This window comes from Mesocricetus auratus, unplaced genomic scaffold (genome assembly GCF_017639785.1).
Source record: "Mesocricetus auratus isolate SY011 unplaced genomic scaffold, BCM_Maur_2.0 Super-Scaffold_100007, whole genome shotgun sequence".
In the NCBI taxonomy this organism is placed as follows: Eukaryota; Metazoa; Chordata; class Mammalia; order Rodentia; family Cricetidae; genus Mesocricetus; species Mesocricetus auratus.
The window spans coordinates 49,632,254-49,659,223 of record NW_024429191.1 but is presented as its reverse complement, the minus strand read 5'-3'; the positions used below and the strand labels follow the sequence as shown (position 1 = coordinate 49,659,223).

The 26,970-nt window shown below is 46.8% G+C and overlaps 1 protein-coding gene across 1 annotated transcript; it reads left to right on the top strand.

Moving 5' to 3' along the window:
• LOC101836182 (SLP adaptor and CSK interacting membrane protein) lies at positions 1–26,970 on the top strand. The gene is made up of 5 exons (XM_005067463.4): positions 1–150; positions 18,097–18,220; positions 19,646–19,706; positions 22,890–22,963; positions 25,615–26,970. The coding sequence occupies exons 2-5, from the start codon at positions 18,109–18,111 to the stop codon at positions 25,809–25,811; spliced, it is 444 nt and encodes a 147-aa protein (XP_005067520.1). The 5' UTR covers positions 1–150; positions 18,097–18,108; the 3' UTR covers positions 25,812–26,970.

Here is a 26,970-nt window from a genome sequence, read left to right as displayed (position 1 = left end):
AAGAGGAAGTGTGGTCAGGCTGATGCCTGCTGCCTGTAAGGGTGAGTGAGGGTATGTGGGCGAGCAAGGCCTCACCCAGCCGTGCTTCAGTACAGCCCTCAGTCCACTGCTGTCGTCCCAGCTGCTCGCATCGACACCCCGGCAGTCCGGGTAAGTGCTCCAACTTTCCTGAGCGCGGACATCTTGTTTTTTGCACCTTAGTCATCTGCCTGTGCTGGTGTTAGACACGTGGCCAAACCAGCAACCTCTCAGGACTGTAGCCTGAGGCTGTGGTACATTGTCGGATGCAGCTGGAGGGACAATGGCTTTGAAGAGTCCACTGTGCTGTTGCTGCTGTGTGACCTCAGCCATCTCTTCTCCAGTGTGGGCGTGCCAAGGATGATAGAGTTTACCTTTCAGGCTGGTTAGCATTTGGGAATGATGTGTATAAAGTGTAAGGTGTTGTCACTGTCTGGGTAATGACGGTGAAAATTGGTATTCAGTTGTTAAGGGACCCTAGCAGCACTGTGCTGTGGCTGCCGAAATGCTAACTTCGTAAACTGAGGCTACATCTTGGGGCTCTTGGATGAAAGAATTAGAAGACCACGGCTCTTGGTATCTTTGTTACTCAGTGTCTGGTACCTTCACAGGCCTTGGGACTCAGGTGTTGGTTAGGTTAGTGCGAGATCTTAATTGAGCCATCTGCTTTTGGCCTCTGAAAAATTATTTTTTTGTTGTTTGTTTTTGTTTTTTCAAGACAGGGTTTCTCTGTGTAACAGTTCTGTATGGAACAGTTCTGTATGGAACTAGAACTTGCTTTGTACACCAGGCTGACCTTGAACTCATAGAGATCCTCCTGCCTCTGCCTCCAGAGTACTGGGATTAAAAGCGTGTGCCACCATGTCCAGCCTGGAAAATTAATGTTGATGGAAGCCTGGATTCAGCTTTCCTGTGTCCTATTCCACTGCCTGGACACTTGTACTCCCCGACCTCTCTTTAATCTGACTGAGACTGCTTAAAAAAGATTTATTTATTTATTTATTTATTTGGCTTCTTTGAGCAGGGTTTCTCTGGGTAGCATTGTAGCATTGGCTGTTCCCTAACTCAGAGATCTGTCTGCCTCTGCCTCCCATTTGCTGGAATTAAAAGTGTGTGCTCTCACCACCCCCACAAAAGGATTTATTTTTAATTGTGTGTGTGTGTGTGTGTGTGTGTGTGTGTGTGTGTAGGCCAAAGGCATCAGATCCAATGGACATGGAGTTCCAGGTGCCTAACATAGATACTGGGAGTCAAATTCAGATCCTCCAGAAGAGCAATATGTAGCCTTAATGCCAAGCCATCTCTCCATCTTTCCACCCCCTATGCACTTGCTCTAAGCCTCTTCCTTCCTCCAGGATAAACTGGAGGCTGTGTGTGCAGGTGTCTGAAGGAGCATTGAAAGGGGCCTGGCTGCCAGATGCAGTGGCCACAGCCCTGTGCCAGAAAGCTGGAAAGGGAGAACGCTGAGCCCAGAAGAAAAGATAGTCCCCATCTTCAAAAAGAAAAAGGAGGCTGGAGAGATGGCTCAGATATTAAGAGCACTGAAGTCCAAAAGTTCTTGATTCTTTTTTCAAAAAAAAAAAGGAAATATTTTACTGCTGTGTATGGATGTTTTTCATGCCTGTCTGTCTGTGTACCCACATACGTGCCTGATGCTCATGGAGGCCAGATGAGGACGTCAGGTCCCTGAAACTGGAGTTACAGACGGTTGTAAGACACCATATGGTGCTGGGAGTTGAACTTGGGAATCTCCTAAAAGAGAGACAATGCTCTTAACCACTGAGCCACGGTCTAGCTCCTGAAAAATCATTTTTAATCTATTTATTATGCAGCTGAGGATGTGGGGGGATCGGTTTCCCCAGAAGTTTGTCAGTACACAGTTACAGTCCTCCCTCTCTCCCTCCCCTCTTCTCCCTCCCTTCTCCTGCGTCTCCCCCTTTTCCTCCCCTTCTTTCCCGTCTTCCTTTTTCCCTAGGAGATGGATAGATTTCCTAACTGTGAGCAGACAAAGTTGCTAGGCAAGCGATAAGCTGTGATGACTGGGCATGTATGAATAGAGTAGAGTCCTATGAGAAAATAAATCAGAATCAAGATTAAAGTGCAGCTGCCCTGGTTTCGTAAGCTGTCACACTAACAAGTACGCATATAGCAGCGTGACAGTGCAGCCGACTGCCAGTCCAGGATTGGCCCCAAACACTGTGTTGACACAGGAGGCATCACAGCTAGCCTACCAAAAAAATTAACTAACAAAGAAGATAACCACACATAATGCATAAGTACCCTCACCCCGCTAGTTCCACAGGATTTGCACTCTGATCTGACTTTTTAATGGAACACTAACCACAATGTCATCATTATATAGTGGGATAGCAAGTGCAGAATACAGACTAAGGATATGAGGATCATAGTGTGTTCCCTTTCTTCAGGGTTTTCTATTAAAACATTTTTATTTTGCTTTTTCAAGACAAGGTTTCTTTGTAGATTTGGAGCCTGTCCTGACTGTCTTAGAACTCACTTTGTAGACCAGGATGGCCTCGAACTCATATAGATCCACCTGCCTCTGCCTCCCAAGTGCTGGGACTAAAGTTGTGAGCCACCACCACCTGGCCCCATTGAAACATTTTATAGCCAGGCTTCTAATCTCAGCACTTGAGAAGCAGTAGCAGGTGGATCTCTGTGAAGTCAAGGCCAGACTCTTCTACATAGTGAATTCCAGGACATTCAAGGCTATGTAGAAAGCCCCTGTCTCAACCCCCCATTTAAAAAAAGGTCATTTTATAATTTTGTATATAAAACAATGTTAGAACATTCATTTACAAGCAACTTGATCAGCCTATTTACTTTAGTAAAATATTGCATAATATTTTAAAGAAGCTTGGGCTAGGGAGTGTAGCTCAGTGGTACAGTGCCTGCCTTGTACGTGCAAGAGAAGGACCTAGGTTTAATTCTCAGCACTAAACAGACTGAGAAAACCTCACAGAAATTCGCAAAGGAAACATCGCCCACCATACAAAAACAAACAAAACAGCAAAATGTAAGTATCATAACAGCTAACCAGTCATGACTGCTCCTTCCAAGTGACGGCCTTTTCCCTAGTTGGAAGAACACACAGTTCTCAGAGTGGGAGGTGGGGGCACTTCCAGGAGTTGCAGTGTCTAGGCTTTTGTTCTTTCTTTCTTTTATTTATTTATTTTTTCGAGAGAGGGTTTCTCTGTATTGTTTTGGAGGTTGTCCTGGAACTCACTCTGTAGACCAGGTTGGCCTTGAACTCACAGAGATCCACCTGCCTCTGCTTCCTGAGTGCTGGGATTAAAGGCGTGCGCCACCAATGCCCAACTACATCTAGGCTTTCTAGTGGAATAATATTTGGAGTCCTCAGCAAATTCTAGGAGCCTGATTTTGTAGTTCAAGAACATCACCTTTTAGTAGCTATTAATAATTTAAGAAGTTATTGGTGAATGACTCTTTACAAAAAATGGAAGTTATACATTGTATTCCATCTGACAGGAGAACTGAAGATTGGCTCCAAAAATAGTATACTCAAGACCCATCTGGAGTACCTAGGCTCTCTCAGCATCAGGCAGTAGGAGAAGGATTGGAGGGCAGGAAGTCTCTGTGCCAGTACCCCCTGCATCTGTTTCCATGTCCCTCCTTCAAGCCATCAGAATAAAAGGATTTCCAAGTTTGAGTGTGGAGAGTTGACATTTTCTCCATTTTATTTCAGTTTTACTCTAAACAGTATATCATGCATCTATAGGAAGCGCTTCCATTTTATTGATTTTTGCATAATATCTAAATAAAAAACACAATGCTTGGTATGCAAATGCAGACTCAAGATAGTCTGCAAGCTCGGGAGTTTCTGTATATGAGTCACGGCTGTCACCACCTGGAGACCCACTGGTTTGTCAGTTCAGGACTCTGAGCATCGTAGCTTTAAGCTGACAGAGTGAGCCCCAAGCCAGAAGGCCAGGCAGAGCGCAAGGTCTCTAGAACTGCGGGTCCCTTGTAGAGCAAAGGCTCAATGGGACACAGGGAGCCTGGGGGAGTGCCCAGGCTGTCGTGGCAGGCGAGTGCCCACTGGTTTGGATCTTGGCCATGCTGGACTAACCTTGGGAGCTCATATTTCACCCTGTTTGACTGGCAAGGAACTACAGAAAGACAACAAGGGTCATATTCATATGAGGCAGCCAGCAATGGGCCAAACAGGCGAGGGGACAGCAAATTGGCCATTTGCATAGATGACTGGAACCCGGGATGGTGCAGTGGAGTGGAGGGACAAGAAGACAGATGAAGGCCAGGGAAGGAGGCGAGGTGTGGAGGCTGAGGGGAGTGGGAATACGGGCTTGGGGGCTGAGCTCGCCTGCCTTCCACAGGAGGGGAAGACGAGGGAATGAGCAGGGACACTGGACTCTTTTTATTGCCCTGTCCACACTCCATTATAAGTTGCCACTTCCAGTACGCATGTCAGCAAGGTTGTCAAGGTAGCCAGGTGGGAACACGGACTCCCTGACCTTCAGTGACGGGCTGGCAACCAGACAGGAACCAGGCAAGAACTCATGCTGACAGGCTTGGGAAGCACTTAGCTTCCCGAGCCTTTGAAATCAGCTCCAACCCTCACCCCACGCCCTGCTTAAGAGCCTTCCAAGCCCTTGCTAGCAAGTGTGGGGAGCCCCTCTTTCCTCCTAGTCAGCACGGGCTCACAACTTCTGTGGGTGACACTGCACTGCACTGACTTCTCATGTGTGAACCGAAGCCCCCTTCCTGGTTCACACACCGCCAAAACACAGCCGCTCGAGAAAGCATTGGTAGATGTGGAGACCTTCTCAAGGAATGCGTAGGAGACCTCCAGAGGGGTGCACATATGGAGACCTCCAGAGGGGTGCACAGTGCATCTGTGAACTGAATGCGGTCCGGCCATCTTTGCCACTGCATACCTGAGCACCTCTGTCAGGGCTTCTCCGGGTTTTGGCAGCCGCGGACTTGTCTTTTCTTCCTCCTGTCCCTCTTCTCATACTTGTCCTTCTAGGCCGCCAGCTCTTAATTCCCCCTTTACACTCCAAAAGAACCCAACACTCCCCAGTTCCCACCAGCAGCCCAGCTAATGGCGGTGGGTATTCTGTAACCTCCCAGGAACATGGTTGCCCTTCCCTGAAGGTAATTGTAATTACAAATACAACGTTTTTGGTTTACTCTTGATAGGGCCTGTATCTGGTGATCCTAAGAGCTCTTTCTCATGCGTAATCTGTTGGAAAAGTTTCAGAACCTGTATGGGGACATTAAGAGTCTTGTTCCAGACACAGACACGGGTGCCCAATAAGCTGGTGCTCAGTTAGCTGGTACTCAACAAGTCAGTGCTCAGTTAGCCGGTACTCAACAAGTCAGTGCTCAGTAAGCCAGCACTCAGTAAGTCAGTGCTCAGTAAGCCAGCACTCAACAAGTCAGTCCTCAGTTAGCCAGCACTCAACAAGTCAGTGCTCAGTAAGCCAGCACTCAACAAGTCAGTGCTCAGTAAGTCAGCACTCAACAAGTCAGTGCTCAGTTAGCCAGCACTCAACAAGTCAGTGCTCAGTAAGCCAGCACTCAACAAGTCAGTCCTCAGTTAGCCAGCACTCAACAAGTCAGTCCTCAGTTAGCCAGCACTCAACAAGTCAGTGCTCAGTAAGCCAGCACTCAACAAGTCAGTGCTCAGTAAGCCAGCACTCAACAAGTCAGTGCTCAGCAAACCAGTGCTCAACAAGTCAGTGCTCAGTAAGCCAGCACTCAACAAGTCAGTCCTCAGTAAGCCAGCACTCAACAAGTCAGTGCTCAGCAAACCAGTGCTCAACAAGTCAGTGCTCAGTAAGCCAGCACTCAACAAGTCAGTGCTCAGTAAGCCAGCACTCAACAAGCCAGTGCTCAGTAAGCCAGCACTCAACAAGCCAGTGCTCAGTAAGCCAGCACTCAACAAGTCAGTGCTCAGCAAACCAGCACTCAACAAGTCAGTGCTCAGCAAACCAGTGCTCAGTAAGTCAGTCCTCAGCAAACCAGTGCTCAGTAAGTCAGTGCTCAGTAAACCAGCACTCAACAAGCCAGTGCTCAGTAAGTCAGTGCTCAGTAAGCCAGCACTCAACAAGTCAGTGCTCAGTAAGCCAGCACTCAACAAGCCAGTGCTCAGCAAACCAGTGCTCAGTAAGTCAGTGCTCAGTAAACAGGTGCTCAGTAAGTCAGTGCTCAGTAAACAAGTGCTCAGTAAGTCAGTGCTCAGTAAACAGGTGCTCAGTAAGTCAGTGCTCAGTAAACAGGTGCTCAGTAAGTCAGTGCTCAGTAAACAGGTGCTCAGTAAGTCATCAGTGTTCATCAAGTTGAGGGAAAGAACCCTGTCCCTGGGTGCTCAGCTCAAGGCCTTTCAGTGCTTCACATTTCTGTGAATGTGTGTGACTTTCTATATAGCAAACTTCCTTCCTTCCTTCCTCCCTCTCTTTTTCTTTCTTTCTTCTCTGCTGTCTTTCTTCCCTTTTTCCTTCCTTCCTTCCCTCCATCTCTCCCTTTCTCCTTCCCTGACCTCTCTCTCTCTCTCTTTTTCTTCTTCTTCTCCTCCTCCTCCTCCTCCTCCTCCTCCTCCTCCTCCTCCTCCTCCTTCTTCTTCTTCTTCTTCTTCTTCTTCTTCTTCTTCTTCTTCTTCTTCTTCTTCCTCCTTCCTTTCTTTCATACAGGGTCTCATTATGTAGTTCTGGCTGGCCCAGAACTTGCTGTGTTGATTAAGCTGCCCTGGAGCTCACAGAGATTCCCATGCCTCTGCCTCCCAAGTACTGGGATAAAGCCATGAGCCACCTGTCTCAGGAATTCCTGATAAATTAAGTATTGTCACTGGCTCCCCAGAAATGCCTTCTGGAGAAGAGCAGGTTGAAGCTGGGATAGCAATTGCTTGATTTCCTACCTTGTTCACCCCGTGGAAGGTCTTGCTCAACCCTTTCCCCTAAAACTGTACAGAATTGCATCAGGCTCCTTGGGGTTCCTTAAAGATGTTTTTAGGCAACTTGAGGAATGCCGAGCATCCCGGGGGCAGCTAGAGTGCCCCTTCCCTGATACTCACAATGGCCTCGCAGAGCATCCCGGGGGCAGCTAGAGTGCCCCTTCCCTGATGCTCACAGTGGCCTCTTCTTCCCAATCTACCTCCTACCCCAGTGGTGGGTGGCAGATGGAAGACAGGAGGCTCACCTAAGGTCACGTGTCCTAAAGAGGTGGCTTGGGAATAATACTACACAGGACAGGAACTGAAGACCTTCAATCAAAACGTTATACTATAACCAAGCATGGATCTGACGGCTCATTGCCGCAAAGCCAAAGCTCAGGATAGGACTGTTGGTGGGAAGAGATCAGTTTCATGCAAGGACTAGTGCCCTAGGTGAATGTTGTTGTCTGCAACGCTTCATCCCAGGGAAGTTGGATACGTGAAAAGAATTTCACATGGAGAGGAGAGGAAGTGCAGAGGGCCGTGGACAGGAAGGCTACTGCTGGTGTTCTTCATCCTGGGCATGTGGTTCCCTTTTCATTTTTCTCTGACTATAACATTGCAATCTCCTATGGCTGCTTCCTATCATTCTCTAGACAGCTCTGCTTTCTACAAGCTAAACCCTGTAGTAGTTGACTCACTTTGCGTTAGCTGATGGAGAGAAGGAAAAACATAAGAAGCAGTGCTCATTGTGGTGTACCCCAAGGTCGCATATGTCTTTGTTCTGTAGGTCTGAATAAAGGTTATTCCCAAGTGTCATCTCTTTATTTACGGGGCCAGGACTCGATCTCTGAGCTTTTGCGTATGAGGCACGCACTCTACCGTGGAGCCACATCCTCAGCCGTGGGGGTTATTGTCTTAATCATTTAGGTGTGGTTCGTGTTTAGAATTTAGAGCTGTAAAGAGAGGAACAAGGGCCCTGCTGGCATGGTGCTTGCATACCAGCGTGCGAGACAATGACCAAACCAACACTCAGTAGACATGGGAAAGGCGCCATTGCTGTACAGGTGGGTGTTTCATCCATCCATCACAGAATAGGCAGGTCAGGTGTGTCTCCTCCTGTAGCTGAGGAGCACTCAGAGGGCTCAGGGAGGAGGAAAGGAAGGATGCAAAAGTAAGTACTGCAGAGAGATGCAGAGTAGAAAGTGATGGAGGACTTTGCTGCTTACTTGGGAGCACTGTCCTCAAAGCCCTGGTCTACCCAGGACCAGGTTATTGACTTTGCTTCCTACTTTGGAGGAAATAGAGGTTTTTGGTGTGAACTCCAAACATCCTGTCCACATGGGCTATCTTTCCTCTGGTTCCATTCAGCATCCCTTCTCCCCTGAACCCTGCCCCAGTTTGAAAGCTCAGCCTGCTACTGGCTGGTGACAGTTCCTCTCCTCTCGGTTCTGTTGGCAACTTCTTCTTCTTCTTTTTTTTTTTTACGAGACAGGGTTTCTCTGTATTGTTTTGGAGGCTGTCGGTCCAGCCTGGCCTCGAACTCACAGAGGTCCGCCTGCCTCTGCCTCCCAAGTGCTGGAATTAAAGGCGTGCGCCACCACCGCCTGGCCCCCTCTCGGTTCTGAATCATCCCCTCTCTCTTCCATCCCTGTGTTTCGTTTTTCTCCTCCCTTCTAGAACCTTCACAGTCAATAACAGGCTGAAGTCACGTCACAAACAGCACACTGGGCCTCAGACCCTTTGTTCCCTTCTTGAAATTCAGGGTTTCCTATTTTGTGAGGACACCTTCCCCCTTCCTTGTAGCAACCCCTCCTCCTAAGTTTTTCCTCTTTCATCTTGATGAGTGGATTCCATCCCCCACTCCATGCCCCCCCCCCACTGAACTACTGGTTTACAGATTCTATAAATCTCTTGAGACTTCCTAAGGGCAGGATGACTGGAGAGATATAGGAAGAGTGTGCATGCATTCTAAACACTGGAGCAGGACTTGCTTTGCATTAGGGAGAGGACACATAGCAAGGAGGACACAGAGGGCTTCCTGGGCCCCCTTCATTCCCTAGGAACCACATTTCTGCATCCTCATCACATCAGCTATGGCTGTCTGATGCGGGATAATGCTTGCTGTCTACCACTGTCCTCCAAGGACCTTAGAGAGCTCCATCCTGGAAAGGAAACTGGAGACACTAGGGAGTTAGTTTTTCTTCCTCGATGTGGAGACATGCGAGTTTAAATGAAGAGGAAGTAGAGAAAAAGTCAGCATGCAGCCTCACCAGTGACAGGAAACTTGCTCATTGGTGGTAGCTTCCCAGGGACCACGACAAGCACACCGGAGGTACCTGGATTCATGGGGTCTTTTCAGGGCCCTTCATCCCATCCAGCTCCTGCTGCCTCTACCCTACAGACCAGTCAAATGTGGGACTCCTCATTGAGGCCAGAGAACCTTCTAGATGGCCTGTTGACTATGTTTATTTGTTTGTTTAATTTTTGTTTTGTTTTTTTGTTTGGGTTTGGTTTGGTTTTTCGAGACAGGGTTCTCTGTGGCTTTGGAGGCTGTCCTGGAACTCGCTCCATAGACCAGGCTGGTCTCGAACTCACAGAGATGCACCTGCCTCTGCCTCCCGAGTGCTGGGATTAAAGGCATGTGCCACCATCTCCCAGCATCCTGTTGACTATGTTGATACAGATTCTCATCCCAGAGCCACAGGTCAGAATTGGAAGTGGAGTAGGCACAAGACCTTGAAGTTAGAAGCATCTTAATACATGTCCCAAGCAATCCAAAGTTTCTGAGATGCCCAGACTTAGCAGTCAAAAGTTAAGGCCCTAGAATCAGACAAACTTTGATTTGGTTTTGGTTTTTTTTTTTTCACTTATTTGCTCTGCAATCTTGTTAAGCTCTCCTGGGCCTCTATTTTCTAACCTGTAAAATATATGGAGCTGCTGTTGAGGATTAAATGAGCTGGGGCATGTAGAGTTATTAAACTCACAGAAAGTTAGTACAGAGTACATACGGTAGTTTCGCTATTCTTGTTGTTGTTTTTTTGTTTTTGTTTTTTTTGTTTGTTTTTTGGACAGGGTCTCACTATGTAGTCCTGGCTGTCCTGGAACTCTAGTAGGCTAGTCTTGACCTCACAGAGCCTCTCCGGCCTCTGCTTCCCGAGTGTAAGGATCAAAGGCATGTGCCACCACACCTGGCTACAGATGTGTCTTCTAAGTGTCTTCATACTGAGGTTGCTTTTATGAGCAACAAACTGCAGTGAGACACTGAAGTCTTGCAAATATTGGAAACTTTTAGAGATGGTTCTGCTTTCGGTTCTGTTATGAAGAGAAGGAATTTGTGGGTTTCATGTCAAGGTGGCAGAGGAGCAAACCATACAGACCCTCCGGTGTCTGAGCTGGAATCTCAGGTTGCCAATTAGCTTAACTGAGTTCTGCTTCTTCTTCTTGAAACGGAAATGTGGTCATCCCTCAGTCATAGGTGCTACATCTATGGACGCAACCAACAGAGGACTGAAAGTTTCCAAAACACCAAGCGCCTCTGCACTGAACATGTATGTCCCTTTTCCCCATTGTCCTCACTCCCTCAACGGCACAGTGTAGCGCTGTCTGTACGGCAGCACTTATGACATATCAGGTGTTGTGAGCAACCGTGTGAGCCCATGTGTCTGTGCACAGACTTAGGCAAACAAAGACTAACCCCCTCAAGTCACACATGCCCTGTTTTATATAAGTGACTTAAGCATCTGTGGGTTTGGGTTGGGGTTGAGGCAGCATTGGCCCTACAGCTCTGCTCTCTCGGGATAAGCTTACTCTTGGGCCTCATTTTGCCTCCAAGGGCCCTGCTTTATCCCAAACTCAAGTCCTGCCTTGAGAACCCCTCCTGACTTGATAACGAAGATTGCTTCTCCCGTGTGGCAGCCCCAGTCTGCCTTGCAGCAAGACCCCGCTGCTTTGTGACCAGGTGACTGATTTCTGATCAGAAATGGCAGAACCATCTCACTGGTCCCCAAACCCCTCCTTGGACTATCGCAGAGGTGACAAAGTAGTTTTTAAGATGTAGCAATATAAGCCCGTGGGTCAGATTTAATTAAAGACTAGTGAGCATGGCATCACCTGTGTCAGAGCCCTTCCCTTCCTCAAAATGTCCACCAGACTATGCCAGAGTTCACAGTAAATGAAAGATAAGGCTTCTAACCAGATGGCTGAGATGGGGAGTTATCCAGAGTCAGAGGATGAGCCCAGTGCAATCTCATGAGTCCTTACGCACAGGGAAGAAAGGCAGCAGAGGAGAAGCAGAGGGAGATATGAACACAGAAGGATCAGAGCCTTGTAACAGGGCTGGCTCTGAAGACAGGGAAAAGGTCATGAGCCACAGATCGTAAGTGACTTCTAGAAACCAAAGAGATAAGAATGTGGATTCTCTCATTGAGCCTCCAAAACTCAGGACCGCAGTCCTTTGGTTTTAGACTTACAAGTGAGATATTCATGAACTTCTGACCTTCAAAACTGAAAGATGACTTTTTAAGTTTTTATTTTGTGTGTATGACTGTTTGTCAGCACCTATATATGTGCATGTTGTATGTACAGTGCCTACAGAGACCAGCAGAAGGCACTGGGTTCCCTGGAATTGGAGCCAACCATGTGGGTGCTAGAAAGAGAACCCAGGTCTTCTGGAAGAGCAGCCAGTGCTCTTAACCAAGGAGCCATCTCTGTAGCCCCACTATAACATCTTTTAGATTATGCTGCCCAGGCTGGTCCCAGGCTCCTGGGTTCAAGTCATCCTCTTGGCCCAGCCTCTCAAAGAGCCTGCCCTCAAGAAGTCTATTGTCCTTTGAGAGTTGTGTCCACAGCCTTGGGCATCCTCTCAGTCAGGCACTTGTTTGTCCTATGCTCAGCAATCCCACAGCCTACAGTCTTTTTTTTTAGATTGAATTTCTTTTTATTATTATTATTATTATTTTAAATAGCTTGTTTTACATGTCATCCCAGTTCCCTCTCCCTCCTCTCCTCCCGTACCCCCCCTGCAGCCTCCCACCCTATTACCAATTCCTTCTACATAGGGGATATCTAGAGTCTGTCATTTCACTCAGGGTAGGGTCCAGGCACTCCCCTAAGAGTCCAGGCTGAGAGAGCATCTCTCTTTGTGTTATGGACACACGATGTCTGTTAGTATTCCAGGGATAAACACTGATCCACTGCTCAGGGCCCCATAGGTTGCCCAGGCTTCCTCACTGACACTCACATTCGGGGGTCCGGATCAGTCCCATGCTGGCCTCCCAGCTGTCGGTCTGGGGTCCAAGAGCTCTCCCCTGTTCAAATAAGCTGTCTCTGCTGGTTTTGCCAGCCCATTCTTTGCCAATTTGCTCATCGCTCCTCTCTCTCTGTCACTGGGTTCCTTGGGTTCAGTTCAGTGTTTAACTGTGGGTGTTTGCCTCTGCTTCCATCAGTCACTGGATGAAGGCTCCTGGATGGTTATAGACATCAAGTTCATTATCAGGAATGGGCATTCGAAGTGGTCTCTCCACTATTGCTTAGCTTGCCAATTGATGTCATCCCTTTAGATCACTAGAGGTCTCACTGGTGCCTGATCTGTCTTCTAACCTGTGATTCCCTCTTCCCCCTATTCTACCCCCACTCAACCTTCCTGTTCCCCCATGACCTACTCTCTCTTCCTCTTCCCCCCTCTCTTCTTCCCAGCTCCCACTCCCCCCACCCCTCGCCGTGTTCCCCATCTGTTCAGAGGATCTTGAGTCTTATCTACCCGTTTGACCCCAGGCTGTGGCCAGAGTAAGATCTGGTTCCTCTGTCTTTCCTCCTGCATGTACTCCCCACATATCTCTGCAGAACACCTCTCCTGCCTGGAAACACCTTCACCATTGAGCCAGCCTGGTGCTCTGAGATAACTGGAAATGGAATGTGACTCTCTTGGGCTCCCTCTCTCAGCTTGACTCTCTCAGCAAGACAAATTACCCTGTTCCACTGAAAAACCATCTCTCCACAGCCCATGGAGAGGAGGGTGACTGCAGAGTATTATCCGTGGTGGGCACTGAACATTCACTCTGGGGAATTGCCACACCACCATATCACAGCCAGTGATTCTCCTTCTCAAGCAGGATATGTGAACTCCAATTGGCCTTTCTATGGTGACTCAAGACATATTGTCACTGGGTGAAGGCCCTGTGACACAGAGAGAAGGCATTCTGGCCTCTCTGGGTGACCTTGGGAAAGTCACTTCTCTCTCCTTGGTCTTTGCTCCCCATCTGGGGAAGTGTGAGGGCTGAGGAGGAAGCGAGAGATGAGAATGTGTCTCCGGAGACTTTCAGGGCCCTGGACACACGAGAAACATGGATGGCAAATCTGATCAGTTTCATTTCTAAGACAAACCAGGAAAACAAAACCCTTAGCTCCCTGAGCAACTTCGAAATGGTCCACAGTTTCACTTTCTGGCAACATCAGTCTTCTCTATCATCTTTCCCAAGAATATAGTGAAGATAGTTAGTTTTTTTTGAAACTTAATAGCTTTTCATGGTTGCTTTTCTCCCTTTCTGTCTATCAGTCTGTCTTCCCCGTTTTATCAGAATGGATGCAAGTAGTTCAAAAGTCAGGTAGCACAGAGGGTTGGCAGTTCGAGTGATGGCCCCTGAACTCCTTTCTCCTTTTATCCTGTCTTCCAGCACAACAGTTTTTTTTTTTTACGAGACAGGGTTTCTCTGTATTGTTTTCAAGGCTGTTGGTCTAGCCCAGCCTCGAACTCACAGAGATCTGCCTGCCTCTGCCTCCCGAGTGCTGGGATTAAAGGCGTGCACCACCACCGCCCGGCTCAGCACAACAGTTTTTAACCCTTGTGTCCTGGTGCCAACTTCTGCTACCTTAAGGTGCAGATAATGTGTGCTTTTTGGAGAAAATAAGAAAGGGAAAAAAACACAAAGAGAAAGAAAAATATAGAATACAGATAGACAAAGAACCAAGAGACAAGCATTTGAAAAAGAGGGGGGACAAAAGGAAAGGAAGAAATTCTGTCTGTCTGTCTATCCACTCACCCACCCACAGGTCTTTTTGTCTATTTGGTTCCCCAAGGCTAAAGAAAGAGCATTATCCCTGTTTGTCAAGAGAGTGAAGAAACAGCCTTCTGATATGTGTCCCTTTGTAAGTCCAGGGTTCTGTTGGGTTTTGTTGTTTGTTTTTTAACCTCCATGGGCCTTGTAGATGCAAACTTCACAGGCGTGTGTCAAGAGAATTTCCAGTTTCCATTTTCATTTTCCTTTAGTTCTTTTCTGATGTTCTCTTTTGCACACAATGGGCAAGTTATCTACAGCAAAACCTCTACACTGTGTACCTAAGTGTGAATCTTGTCACAGGGAGTAGACACTTCAAAGCCTGAGAGTAGATCCTCAGTGCATCGATGTGGACAAATCACAAAAGCTTCATTGAATCAAAAATTACAGAATAAATTGTCTCAAAGAGTGCTAGCTGTACACAATAGATTTCCCCACCACCTATTACGTTTTTGGGTGGCGGGAGACAGGCCAGCTTGCTTTCCTGCCGCCTAATTCTGCCTTGTTTCTCTGCTACTTGCCTCAACACTTTTAAATGTTACTACTATTACTAAAAAGCATCAATCTGAAATGAGAATATGCAATAATGAGTCTCCACTGCCTACACAATGGCATGGGAAGTTGACTGTCATATAACCAAGATTCCAGGACATGTCCAAGGACCCCTACCTTAGTCTCCAGTTTTCAAAGTGCCCAGTCCATAGATGAAGAGCCTGATCTCTCTCCATCAGCTCCTGAATTACCCTACTCTCACGTGAAGTCAGGCATCTGCTGTTCATGTCCTGCCTGGCTTGGGAAGCCACTGTGCATATGTCATTCTTACCCTCAGGCTCTGCTCGTGCAAAGTTTGGGGGATCGTGCATTTTACCGTGTGTTTACAATACAGTGTCAATGCAAAAACAGCTCTCACCTCCAGGGAGTTGAGTTTGTTTATTCTAGAGCTAAATATGAATGACCATGGCCTAGGAAGAATAATTTTAGGTTACCTACAATTCCATGTTCCAATGTGCACATAGTTTCATTAAGTAACAGCACAAACAAAGTCATAAATCAAGACTCGGTATAATGTTTATTTTTATCATTTTAAAAATATTTACTTATTTTTACCTTATGAGTGTTTTGCCTGCATGTGTGTCTGTGCACTAAGTGTGTGCAGTGTTCTCAGAGGCCAGAAGAGGGCATCAGATGCCCTGGAACTGGAGTTACACATGGTTGTAATCCTCAGTGAGGTTTCTAGGAATGAAACCAGGATCCTTAGGAAAAGCAGCCAGTGTTCTTAACCACTGAACCATCTCCAGCACCTATTTTTATCATTTTAAATTATGTGTGTGTGTGTGTGTGTGTGTGTGCAGAGGCCAGAGGTGAAAGATTCCCCCAGAGATGGTTGTGAGCTACTTGATGTTGGTCCTGGGAATTGAACTCAGGTCCTCTGGAAAAGCAACAAGTACTGTTAACCTCCAGACCATCTCTCTAGTCTCAAATCAAAACATTAAAAAAATATATACCAGTGAGTTAAAAACATCGTATAGATGGCCAAGCATTGTGGCATATGCCTTTAATCCCAGCACCTAGGAAGCAGAGGCAGCCAAATCTCTGAGTTCTAGGCCAGCCTGGTCTGCAGAGTGAGTTTAGGGACAGCCAGGATTACACAGAGAAACTTAGTCTCAAAACAAAAAACAAGCAAACAAACAAAAACTCAGAGAAATAGGTTGCAACAGCAAAAAAAAAAAAAAAATCTTAGCTAGAGGCCTCAGATACTAGCCGATAGCATTTTTAGCCTTTGATTGGTGGAAAACGGGGCTTTTATTCAGTTAATACAGTCTGCTGCTTAGAATGTTAGTTCAGCCTTATCTGTTAGTTACAGCATGTTAATTGCCACACAGAAGTGGGTAAAGAATGGCTCTTTAGGGGGTAGGCATAGGCCAAGACAAACCGTCACTAGGCTCTGGAGCTGCATACAAACTCCCAGCCTCTCCACACCATTGACATGTCAGCCTGTACAAACACAGATTCTTTCCAGGAATTCTTGCTCACAGCGGCTTCAGGGTGGTGCTTGGGACTAACACATAACTCCCTTATAAACGCCGTGATCATTTTCCACTATGGGACTTTCTAACTGGGGTATGACTGGCTTTATTCTTGACTCCGCCCTCTGCTGGTAATCCTTTCTAAGACTCTTGTCAGTCTCTTCTCAGACCATATATCCTGATTATGGTTTCCCCTCGCTCTGCTCCTCCAGGTTCCTCCCCACCTCTACTCTGGGCCCACTCCCTTTCTCCCATAAAAACACTAAGCTAGTAGCTAGAATACACGCATGGAGGATGTGCTGAAGGCCCACGTAGGCCCTGTGATTGCTGCTTTAGCCTCTGTGAGCTCATATGTGCCTTGCTTAGTTGATCCAGGGAGCTGTGTTATCCTGGTGTCTTCATCCTCTCTGATTCTTACACACTTTCTGCTTCCTCTTCCACAGGATTCCCTGAACTCTGAGGGGAAGGGTTTAATGGAGACCTCCAATTTAGACTCTCTCTCTCTCTGCATAATGTCTGGCGGTGGCTCTCCACATGGGTTCCCATCTGCTGCCGGAGGAAACCTCTCTGATGATGACTGGATGAGGCACTGATCTCCGAGTACAGCAGATCATCATGAGGAGGCACTTTACTGCTTCTTATTTGTCTGTCTGTTTGACCAGTCATGTTTGGTTTTACCCCAGGTCTTTGGACTCTTCTCTAGTCAGTCTTTGGACCCCCAAATTCCTGATATTTTTCCATGTGCATTAACTCAGCTGACTGCGTCTACAGTTTGTACCACACCATGCTCAAAGGGACTCGTGGTCTTGTTTGTTGTATTATACAACAGAGTGGATAACTCCTTTTGAAAAAAAGAGAGAGAGATTTATTTTGGCTCAGGGTTAATTGGAAAATTAGAGGTAAACTGGGAGTCCCAAGATTACATGGCGAAGGTTTCTTACTATTTCAACTCTTGACTAGAAGGGAACTGGTGTGTACAGGCTCCTTCACATAAAATAATGTCAATGGTTTCATTAGAGGGTGCATTTCACGACCCAAATGTCTTTTATTAGGGGAGGGCTGTTTGTTTGTAGCCAAGGCTACTCCTAAACTTGAGGCCTCAGGCTCTGGAGCGCTGGGGTTATAAATGTGAACCACCACACCCAGTTCCATATGACTCTTTAAAATTCCACCATCAGCTTTAATCCCAGCACTTGGGCAGGGGCAAGTAGATCTCTGTGAGTTCGAGTCCAGCCTGGTCTGCAAAGCAAGTGCCAGAACAGCCAGGACTGTTACACAGAGAAACCCTGTCTCCACAAAACCAAAAATCAAAATGAAGAAACAAAGAAATCCCACCACCTGGGGGTTGGAGAAGTGGTTCAGCTGCTAAAAACACCAGCCACTCTTCCAGAGGTTCAGGGTTTGATTCCCAGCACCCACACAGCAGCTCACAACTGTCCAAAACTCTGATTCCAGGGGATCAGACACTGTCTTCTGGCTCTGCGGGCACCAGGGCCACATGTGGTGCACAGAGAGACATGCAGTCAAAACACTCATACATATCAAATAATTTTTATTAGAAAAAAAATCTCACCACTTTTCAATACTGTGTGTCATGGTGACCAAACCTCAGCATGGGTTCTAGTGGAGCAAACTGTATTCAAATCGTAGCACCTATGGAGCTATTTTTCCTAAGCCCATCCTCAAGACAAACAACAAAATTCTCTCTCCACACTAATAAAACGTGGATCTTGTCTTTGTGATATGAGGAACTGAAGCTGGGGATGGCTCTCAGTGGTACATCTTCCCTCTGCTTCACCATATGTCCTCTATTTCTGGAGTGCCTAGTAGGTATGTGACATAAAGTTAAACCTCCCAAACTTCCATGAAGTCATTGGCAGCATCAGTCCCATGTTAGAGATGGGGCACAGACTCAGAAGACGTTGAGTGACTTGCCTGTGACCTGCTCAAGCATTGTCTATAATGGTTGACTCTCTGGTTCCTCAGCAGATGTGTCAGGAAGCGTGGTAGATGACGGCCCCACCCTGCAGGCTTTCCTCTCATGCCTTGTCTCTATTCTTTTTAGGCTTCCACAGCAATGAGTTGGTGGAGGGACAATTTCTGGATCATCTTAGCTGTGGCCATCGTCGTTGTCTCCTTGGTCCTGGGTCTCATCCTGTACTGTGTCTACAGGAGACAGTTTAGACAAGGTAATGACGGCCAAATTACCTGTGCAGGTGGGTGTAGGTGGGGGCGGGGCAGGTGGTGTCAGCTCAGTGCAGCTCCAGATCCGCCTGGACGTGTGCGGGCTGAGCTTAGACGGAGCATCACGTACTTTGGGTGTGTTTTCTAGCCATGCCACTAAACTCTGTCGCTGGGCCTCCGTTTCTCATAGACATGGTGAAGGGGAGGAGATTTATCTCCGAAGACCTTGGCAGAGGATTTGGGTAATAGCAGAGGCAGAGTCTGTCTCCAGGCACCGGGACTGGAGCCCTGTTTCTGCCTGGTGCTGATATCATCTTTTCTGTGGGGCTCAGATGGGAACAAACAGGAGTCTGTAGAAAGTCAACTGTCTCCTGCATGCATTAAAACACAAATCTAATCCATGATGAATGTGTTTTCGCACCACGACTGCCTTCTCTCTTCAAGACCTGTTCTCTCCTCATAAAGAGTGACTACTTAGAGATTAACACCAACTTTAGATTATCTATAAGTGGGTTTTCCAGATTGTTGTTTATCTCCAGAAACATAAACCCCCAATCAGTGGTATAGTCCCTTGAGATCCTAGCCCTTTAAAAGAAAAATAAAATGTGGCCTAAGCTAGGAGCATGCCCAGGGATGGTATACAGGGTGCCCTGGTGAGCCTCCCTAAGTGACCAGGGCACTGTCCTTCAGGCGTCTGCAGTTCAGCTAGTACAATGTCTGACTATGAACAGAAGGTCCAAGAACCCAGTAGTTGTTCAGTCCACAAGTTTGGATGTCTCAGCTGGTGTTCAGAATGTGCTGGAACCCTGAAGGAGTAGGCTCTAATGTCAGGGAAGGAATGGACTTGTCAGTGAGAGCAAGAACAAGCATCAAAGGGCAAAGCTTCCTTCTTCCACGTCCTTTATACAGGCTGCCAGCAGAAGGTGTGACCCGGATTAGAGGTGGGTCTTCCCACATCAAAGATCGGAATTAGAAGTGGATCTTCCCACCTCAAATGATTTCATTAAGCAAAAACCCCTCACAGGTGTGCCCTGCCATTTGGAGTGTTTTAGTTAGTTCCAGATGTAGTCAAGTTGACTACCAAGAATAGCCATCACACACACCCAACACATCACAACGTAAACTATTCCTCCCATTTCTTATTTCATTTCATCCCAATCATTTCTGCATATTCACACAACCTGCCAGGTACCAGCCATGGCATGAAGCAATGCAGAAACAGCCCACATTACTACTGACAGCCATGGGTTGACGCCCTGGCTCTGTGGCTTCATGGCCAGGGTCCAAAGGCCAGCTCCATCACTTGCAAGATGCTAAGTCAGTTAGCTCTTGGCACTTCCCTTCCAAATGTCCTGGATCTGCTTGTTTTCCAAGGACTTCAAAATTCGGAAGTCACAACTGTCACTAACGAATATGGCTCTCCCCCTTAGACAAGAAATGGGCGATTGCCAAGCCCTCGAAACACGATGGAAGAGATGAAGAGATGTATGAGTAAGTGCGGGCAGACTCCTGCTGTTCACCTCTGAGAACCATCTGTTCACTGGGCCTTTCCACTCTTGCTCTGATATGTCTGCAATGCCCCCTTTCCTGTGGAGCTGGGGAGATGAATTCTCCATCTGTGGGAGGCCCGGGGCATGGTGAGCGCAGAGCACCTCTGTCACTGTTATGGAGACTCCCTGAACGTGTCCATTCTGACCGAGCGTGCTGCTTAGGCTTTGTGTTCCAGACTCTGTAATACTTCCTCGCTTTAGGCAGATTACAAGTGTGAGTCTCTGAAAAAGTTGTATAAAAGCACAACATTGGCTTCACCTTTTAAAGATTTATCTTCATTTTATGTGTATGAGTGTTTTGCCTACATATATGTCTATACACCATGCATGTGCCTGATGCCCCAGAAGGGTGACATCTGGGTCCCCAGAAACTGGAGTTACAGACAGTCACCACGTTGGGGCTGGGAACAAACCTGGATCCTTCAGCCCGAGCACCAGCCTTACTTCTGCTTTTTGTGATGTGTTTGGGCTCTTTTATTGCTGTTTGTGAGAGGCACTCATGGGACCTAGAAGTTATCTCATTCACACAGTCTTTTGTTTGTTTGAGGCAGGATTCTACTATGTATCTCTGGCTAGCCTGGAGCTCACTATGTAGACCAGGCTGGCCTCAAGCTCACAGAGATCCATTTTCCTCGGTCTCCTGCATGCTGGGATCAAAGCTGTGCATCACCATGCCTAGCACACTATAGTTTAATACAGCCAAAAATAGATAAAATCAGTAGAACAAAGAAGGCACACAGGGTGGTATCTTGGAGGAACCAGACACAAGCCTCCAGCTGTCCTTCCCTGTTAATTCAAGGACAGATCCCAGCGACTGTGTATGAAAATATGTGTGTCAACAAATGTGAAGCATCACAGACCCACACAGCTCATTACAGGCCCATGTAGTTCATCACAGATGCATATAGTTCATCACAGATGCATATAGTTCATCACAGATCCATATAGTTCATCACAGACTCACACAGCTCATCACAGGCCCATGTAGTTCATCACAGATGCATATAGTTCATCACAGACGCACACAGCTCATTACAGGCCCATGTAGTTCATCACAGATGCATATAGTTCATCACAGATCCATATAGTTCATCACAGATCCATATAGTTCATCACAGACTCACACAGCTCATCACAGACCCGGCAGTTCATCACAGACCCACACAGCTCATCACAGACCCAGCAGTTCATCACAGACCCATGTAGTTCATCACAGATGCATATAGTTCATCACAGATCCATATAGTTCATCACAGATGCCTATAGTTCATCACAGATGCCTATAGTTCATCACAGACCCACACAGCTCATCACAGACCCATGTAGTTCATCACAGATGCATATAGTTCATCACAGACTCACACAGCTCATCACAGACCCGGCAGTTCATCACAGACCCACACAGCTCATTACAGACCCATGTAGTTCATCACAGATGCATATAGTTCATCACAGATCCACATAGTTCATCACAGATCCATATAGTTCATCACAGATGCCTATAGTTCATCACAGACCCACACAGCTCATCACAGACCCATGTAGCTCATCACAGACCTGGGTAGATCAGCTGAGCCTTGGTAAACTATGCAGTCTCCAGCCCCTCCAGGAGTCAAGGGCCCAGACAAACAGAGCATACCCATCAGAAGTGGCCAAAGTTCCAAAGACTCAGGTGCATAAACACAGTGATTATCAGTCACACACACACACACACACACACACACACACAATCTACACTTTCCTCAAATGGATTTTATTGGGGTTCAAATAGACCAACAAATACAGCTTCTCCTTGCCCAGTCTGATCTATTTATGAGTAAGTCAATCATGTATCACACAGCCAGACAGCCAGTGCCTTGCTGGTACTACACTGAAAACTTCCCACAGAAGTGTGGTATTACTACAGAAAAATGTTTCCAGGAAACACACAGCTCAACCACTTCCCATGAACTGAGCAGACACAGGTAACAGTGCCCAGATCAAGAGTGAATGGCACTAACACCATAGCTACTTCTTTTCTAAGGCCTGCAGCATGGCACCCCCAAATGCCTACTAGCCAGAAGGGATCAGCAAGGTGCTTTGTTTTGTGCTTTGTGTGAACAGAATAGAACACAATATTTCACATCTTTTCTCGTGTTTTTTTTTTCCAGTACTAGGGGTTCACTTCAACCCCAGGGTCTCACATATAACATGCCAGGTTCCACTACTGAGCTATAACCCCAGGTCAATACTATTTTTGTCAGATTCATTGAGTGTCGTTGTAGATTGTTCATTCTGCTTGCTGTAGAACATTCCACTGTAGGAGCAGGCTATGGTCGATCTGTCCCGTCTGCTGTGAGTGGGCGCTTGGGTAGTGTGGTGGTGACTTATATGTAAATTTCTGTTACTGAAACACATGCCTGTGACAATCAGCCTATAAAGAGCCGTGGTTTCTCTTGCTCATAGCTCTCCAGCTTCTAGGCTATGGTTGGTTGGCCGTGTTGCCTTGGGCCTGTAGTGAGGACGTGCGTCGTGGTGGGAGTGAGTGCACCACGGGATAGAACTGTTCGTCTCACAGCCCAGGACAAGAGGGTGAAGAGAGGCAGAAGGGTCTTGGGGCCCACCTTTGAACACGTGCTTCCAGTCACTTGAAAACTTCCCACTAGGCCCCAACTCTTAAATCTTTCATCACTTTCCAATAATGCCACACTGTACTTTTGGGGGCCATTTAGCATGTGTAACAGCAAGGCTGTTGTGAACAAGCCCACCTGGAACATTCTGGACACATATGTGGTAACTTTGCAGCATCACTGCTGGACACAGTGTTGATACCTAACATGAGCAGGAAGTATATCTGCCTTGCAAACTGAAATATACCTGATGCACTACAGTCACACAGGAGGATGGACCCTGTGCCCTAAGGACTATCCATGCTCATTCACTGAGCTATGGGAAATGATTTCTTTGGGATGACAGACATGGAATGCAGAATCTAGAAAGGGAAGGAAATGCTTCTAATCTGTAGGAATCTAGATTTGAATCTTCAACCCACTCACTCACCTTAATATCTTACAAAGCAGCTGGCAGTAGGCTTGATTCCAACCAACTAGTGACTGGCTCCCTCTTGCTCTTCCTCTCTCTCTAGGAATATTCATAATTCCTTTTCAGGGCACTTACCTGCTCTGCCCCCCAGAGGCTCGCCTTTTCCAGGAGACCCTGGTAAGTACATTTTACGGATAACAGTTTCATTCTGGGTAGGATAATGAATGTATGGAGGTGTCTTCTTTAGCTTACTAACAAGATGCTACAGACTGGGCAGCTTCAACAAGTTGTGGAGGCGGGGAGACCGCGATCAAGGTCCTAGCTACTTTGATAGCTGGGGAGGGCTCCTCCCATCTTGTGGATTGTGGCTTTTTTTTCAACCTTAGTGTGTGTGTGTGTTCATGTGTGTACATGTGCTTGAGAATGAATGACATATGCACATGAAATCCAGTGGACAACCCTCATCTGTCGTTCCTAGAGCACCATCCACATCTTTTAGAAAACAATCTTTTGGCTGGGCATTGGTGGTGCACGCCTTTAATCCCAGCACTCGGGAGGCAGAGGCAGGCAGATCTCTGTGAGTTCGAGGCCAGCCTGGTCTACAGAGAGAGTTCTGGGCCAGCCAGGGCTACACAGAGAAACACACACACACACACACACACACACACACACACACACACACAAAAGAAAAAAACAAAAACAAAAACAATCTTTCATTGGCTGGAAGTCACCAAGCAGATGAGGCAGGCTGGCCAGTGAGTCTTAGGGATCTGCCCTCTGCTGGGATTACAGATGTGCACCGCCATGACAACCACACATGACGATAGATAGATAGATAGAGAGATAGATAGATAGAGAGATAGAGAGATAGAGAGATAGATAGATGATAGATAGATAGATAGAGAGATGGAGAGATGGATAGATGGAGAGATAGAGAGATAGAGAGATAGAGAGATAGAGAGATAGATAGATGGAGAGATAGATAGAGAGAGAGATAGAGAGATAGAGAGATAGATAGATGATAGATAGATAGATAGATGGAGAGATAGAGAGATAGATAGATAGATAGATAGATAGATAGATGGAGAGATAGATTACAGATTGATAGATATAGTGATAGATATATGATAGATGGATAAGAAGACTCTAGATAGATGAATAGGTGATAGATAGATAGATAGATAGATAGATAGATAGATAGATAGATAGATAGATAGACAGACAGACAGACAGACAGGGGTTCTGAGAATCAAACTTGGATCCTCATGCCTGCAAGGCAAGTACTTTGCAGACTGAACTCCTCAGTCCCTTTTTGTGTTTTGTTTTGTTTTATGATGCAGGGTCTCATGTAGCCCAGGTTGGCCTTAAACTCCCTTAGCAGGCAAGGATTAACTTGAACTCCTTAAACCTTCTGTCTTCATGTCCCAAGTGTTATGATTACAGGTGAACCCCACCATTCCTGAATGTTCCCTGGTTCTCTTGACTGGCTCCCTCTTAGACATGACCTCATGTAAACCTTCATATCTCTGTGAAACTGATGGCTATCAATGTTCCTTAGGCAGTTGACAATACTAATGCCCAGGGAAGTTAAGTGATTTACCCATGATCACAAAACTGACTGATGGAGTCTAAACATGAACTCATTTTACAGGAAATGGAATGGCAATGGTTTTTCAATTTCCTTGGAGGAAGATACAATTATTGTGGAGGCATATCTGGTTCTCGTTATAGGTGTAGCTAAGTTATCCATCAGTGTATTAGTCCATTTTCTGTTACCACAACAAAATACTTGAGACTGGGTAGCATTTTTAAAATGAGGCTTATTTAGTTTTTAGCTTTGGTGACTGAGTGTCCGAACAGCCTGGCACTGGAAAGCTACATCACATGGCAAGCATGGCATCATAGCAGGAGCCCATGTGACAGCAAGAAATCACATGATAGGACAGGGTAGGGAGCAGAGGAGGGATTTATACCGATTCTAACTAGGTTCCAACTCTTGATGGTCCTGCCACCTTTTTAAATTTTAGTTTTGTGTTCATATGTGATTGAGTGTCTGCCCGCATGTGTGCCATAAGTGCACATGTGTCCAGAGTCCAGAAGAGGACATTGAATCCCCTGGGGCTGGAGTTAGAGGTGGATGTGAGCCACCTGATATGGCTTCTGGGAACTAAACCCAGGTCCTCTGCAAATCAGTAAGAACTGTAAACGGTTGAGTCCCCACACACACACCTTTTAATGTCACCACACTGGTGACCAAGTCTCCAACACACACGAACCTCAGGAGAATCGTTCTCAAGTCACAGATGAACAGCAGTAACCACTCTTGTTCCTGCTATAGACCCATTCTGCAGTGATTCTATCTTTGAAAACAACCCCCACACACATACACACCCCATTTCCTTCCTTCTTAGCATGCAGATTTGCATGTGAGCTATGGCAAACAGTCCTGGGGAGCAACCTAGGGTATGGGGAGGGATGCACCAAGTCCTCCAGACCCTCGTGGTCTGGGATCTGTGGACACAGCTGTGATCACCTAGTAACTGGCTGTGGTCTGTTTCCTAAGTGTTTCATCATAGTTCCCTTGATATGAGGCTTTAAAGCAGAGATGTGGGAGCCAAGAAGTCTGCCCAGCATTTGTCATTCAGGCACTTGGGCGATCCTGAGACGTGTGTCATGCCTGTGACTGGTTTTCACCTCTGAAATGGGGAACTAGCCTTCCAGGAAGTGGGAAGATCTGAAATGGGCTCAAAGCTAATGTTGAGCCACTCAGTCAAAAATACATCAACACAGAGTAGCCTTGCATGTAACAACCTTTTCCTGTGCTTTAGCCCCACAGGAAGCTCCAAACCAACCACTGGCTTGGTACTCATCAGTGAGGAAAGTTAGAAACAAGAAGATCTTTTCCATCTCGAGCTCCGAAAATGACTACGATGATGTTGAGATCCCAGCAAGCACTGAAAACCAGCATTCTAAAACAACCACGCCTTCTTGGCAAGCTGAAAAGGGCTTACACAGCTCGTTTTAGAATAATCTAGAATGGAGCCGGGCATTGGTGGCGCATGCCTTTAATCCCAGCACTCGGGAGGCAGAGGGAGGCAGATCTCTGTGAGTTCGAAGCCAGCCTGGTCTACAGAGTGAGTTCCAGGACAGCCTCAAAAACAATACAGAGAAACCCTGTCTCGAAAAACCAAAAAAAAAAAAAAAAAAAGAATAATCTAGAATGGTTGGACTGTAACACAGCACTTCCCAAATCCTGGAGGAAGCCACCTCAGCTATGTGAGAGCTACAACAGAGGACAGAACAGCTTGATGCTCCCAATACTCCAGATGTTCACGATGTTCCAAATGCCCTGATGTTCCGGATGTTCCTGCTGCTCCAGATGTTCCTGATGTTACCAATGCTCCAAGTGCCCTGATGTTCCAGATGTCCCTGCTGCTCCAGATGTCCCCAGTGCTCTAAATGCCCTGCTGCTCCAGATGTTCCTGCTGCTCCAGATGTTCCTGCTGCTCCAGATGTTCCTGCTGCTCCAGATGCTCCTGGTGTCTGATATTCCAAATTTCTGGCCTGAGACTTGGAAGGTCTAGCCCTTGCATGTCTGTGGAGGAAGTTTCCTTAATGTGGACCACTGGGCCTGTGAGAATTGACTCATTTCCCCATTTTCTCCCTGTGTTCCCTTGGTAAATGTGGCTCTGAGGGATCTTAAGACTTTTTGTTTGGTTTGGTTTAGTTTTTCAAAACAGAGTTTCTCTGTGGCTTTGGAACTCACTCTGTAGACCAGGCTGGTCTTGAACTCACAGAGATCCACCTGCCTCTGCCTCCCGAGTGCTGGGATTAAAGGAGTGCACCACCACCGCACTGCTGGATCTTAAGTCTTGGTATTTGATTGTGTGGAGCCTACATCCCTATCTAGGCCATGGCTTAAGGATGCCTGTCTCCCTCCTTCCAGGCCCCACCCACTCCTGCACCTCTTAGAGGCTGTGGCTTGTCATTATAGCTGAGGCTTCTTGAGGTGTGCAGGTCACCACACTCTGAGAGACGCTTTGTTCTTTGAAGCCACCCACCCACTCACGCTCCAACCCCTAGTACCAAACCCATCAAAAAGAATCAAGTTCTTATACGAGCTTATTTCCTGTGTTTTTAGACGTGTTTTTAACAATCAATAAAAGACACAGGTGGCCTTCTGA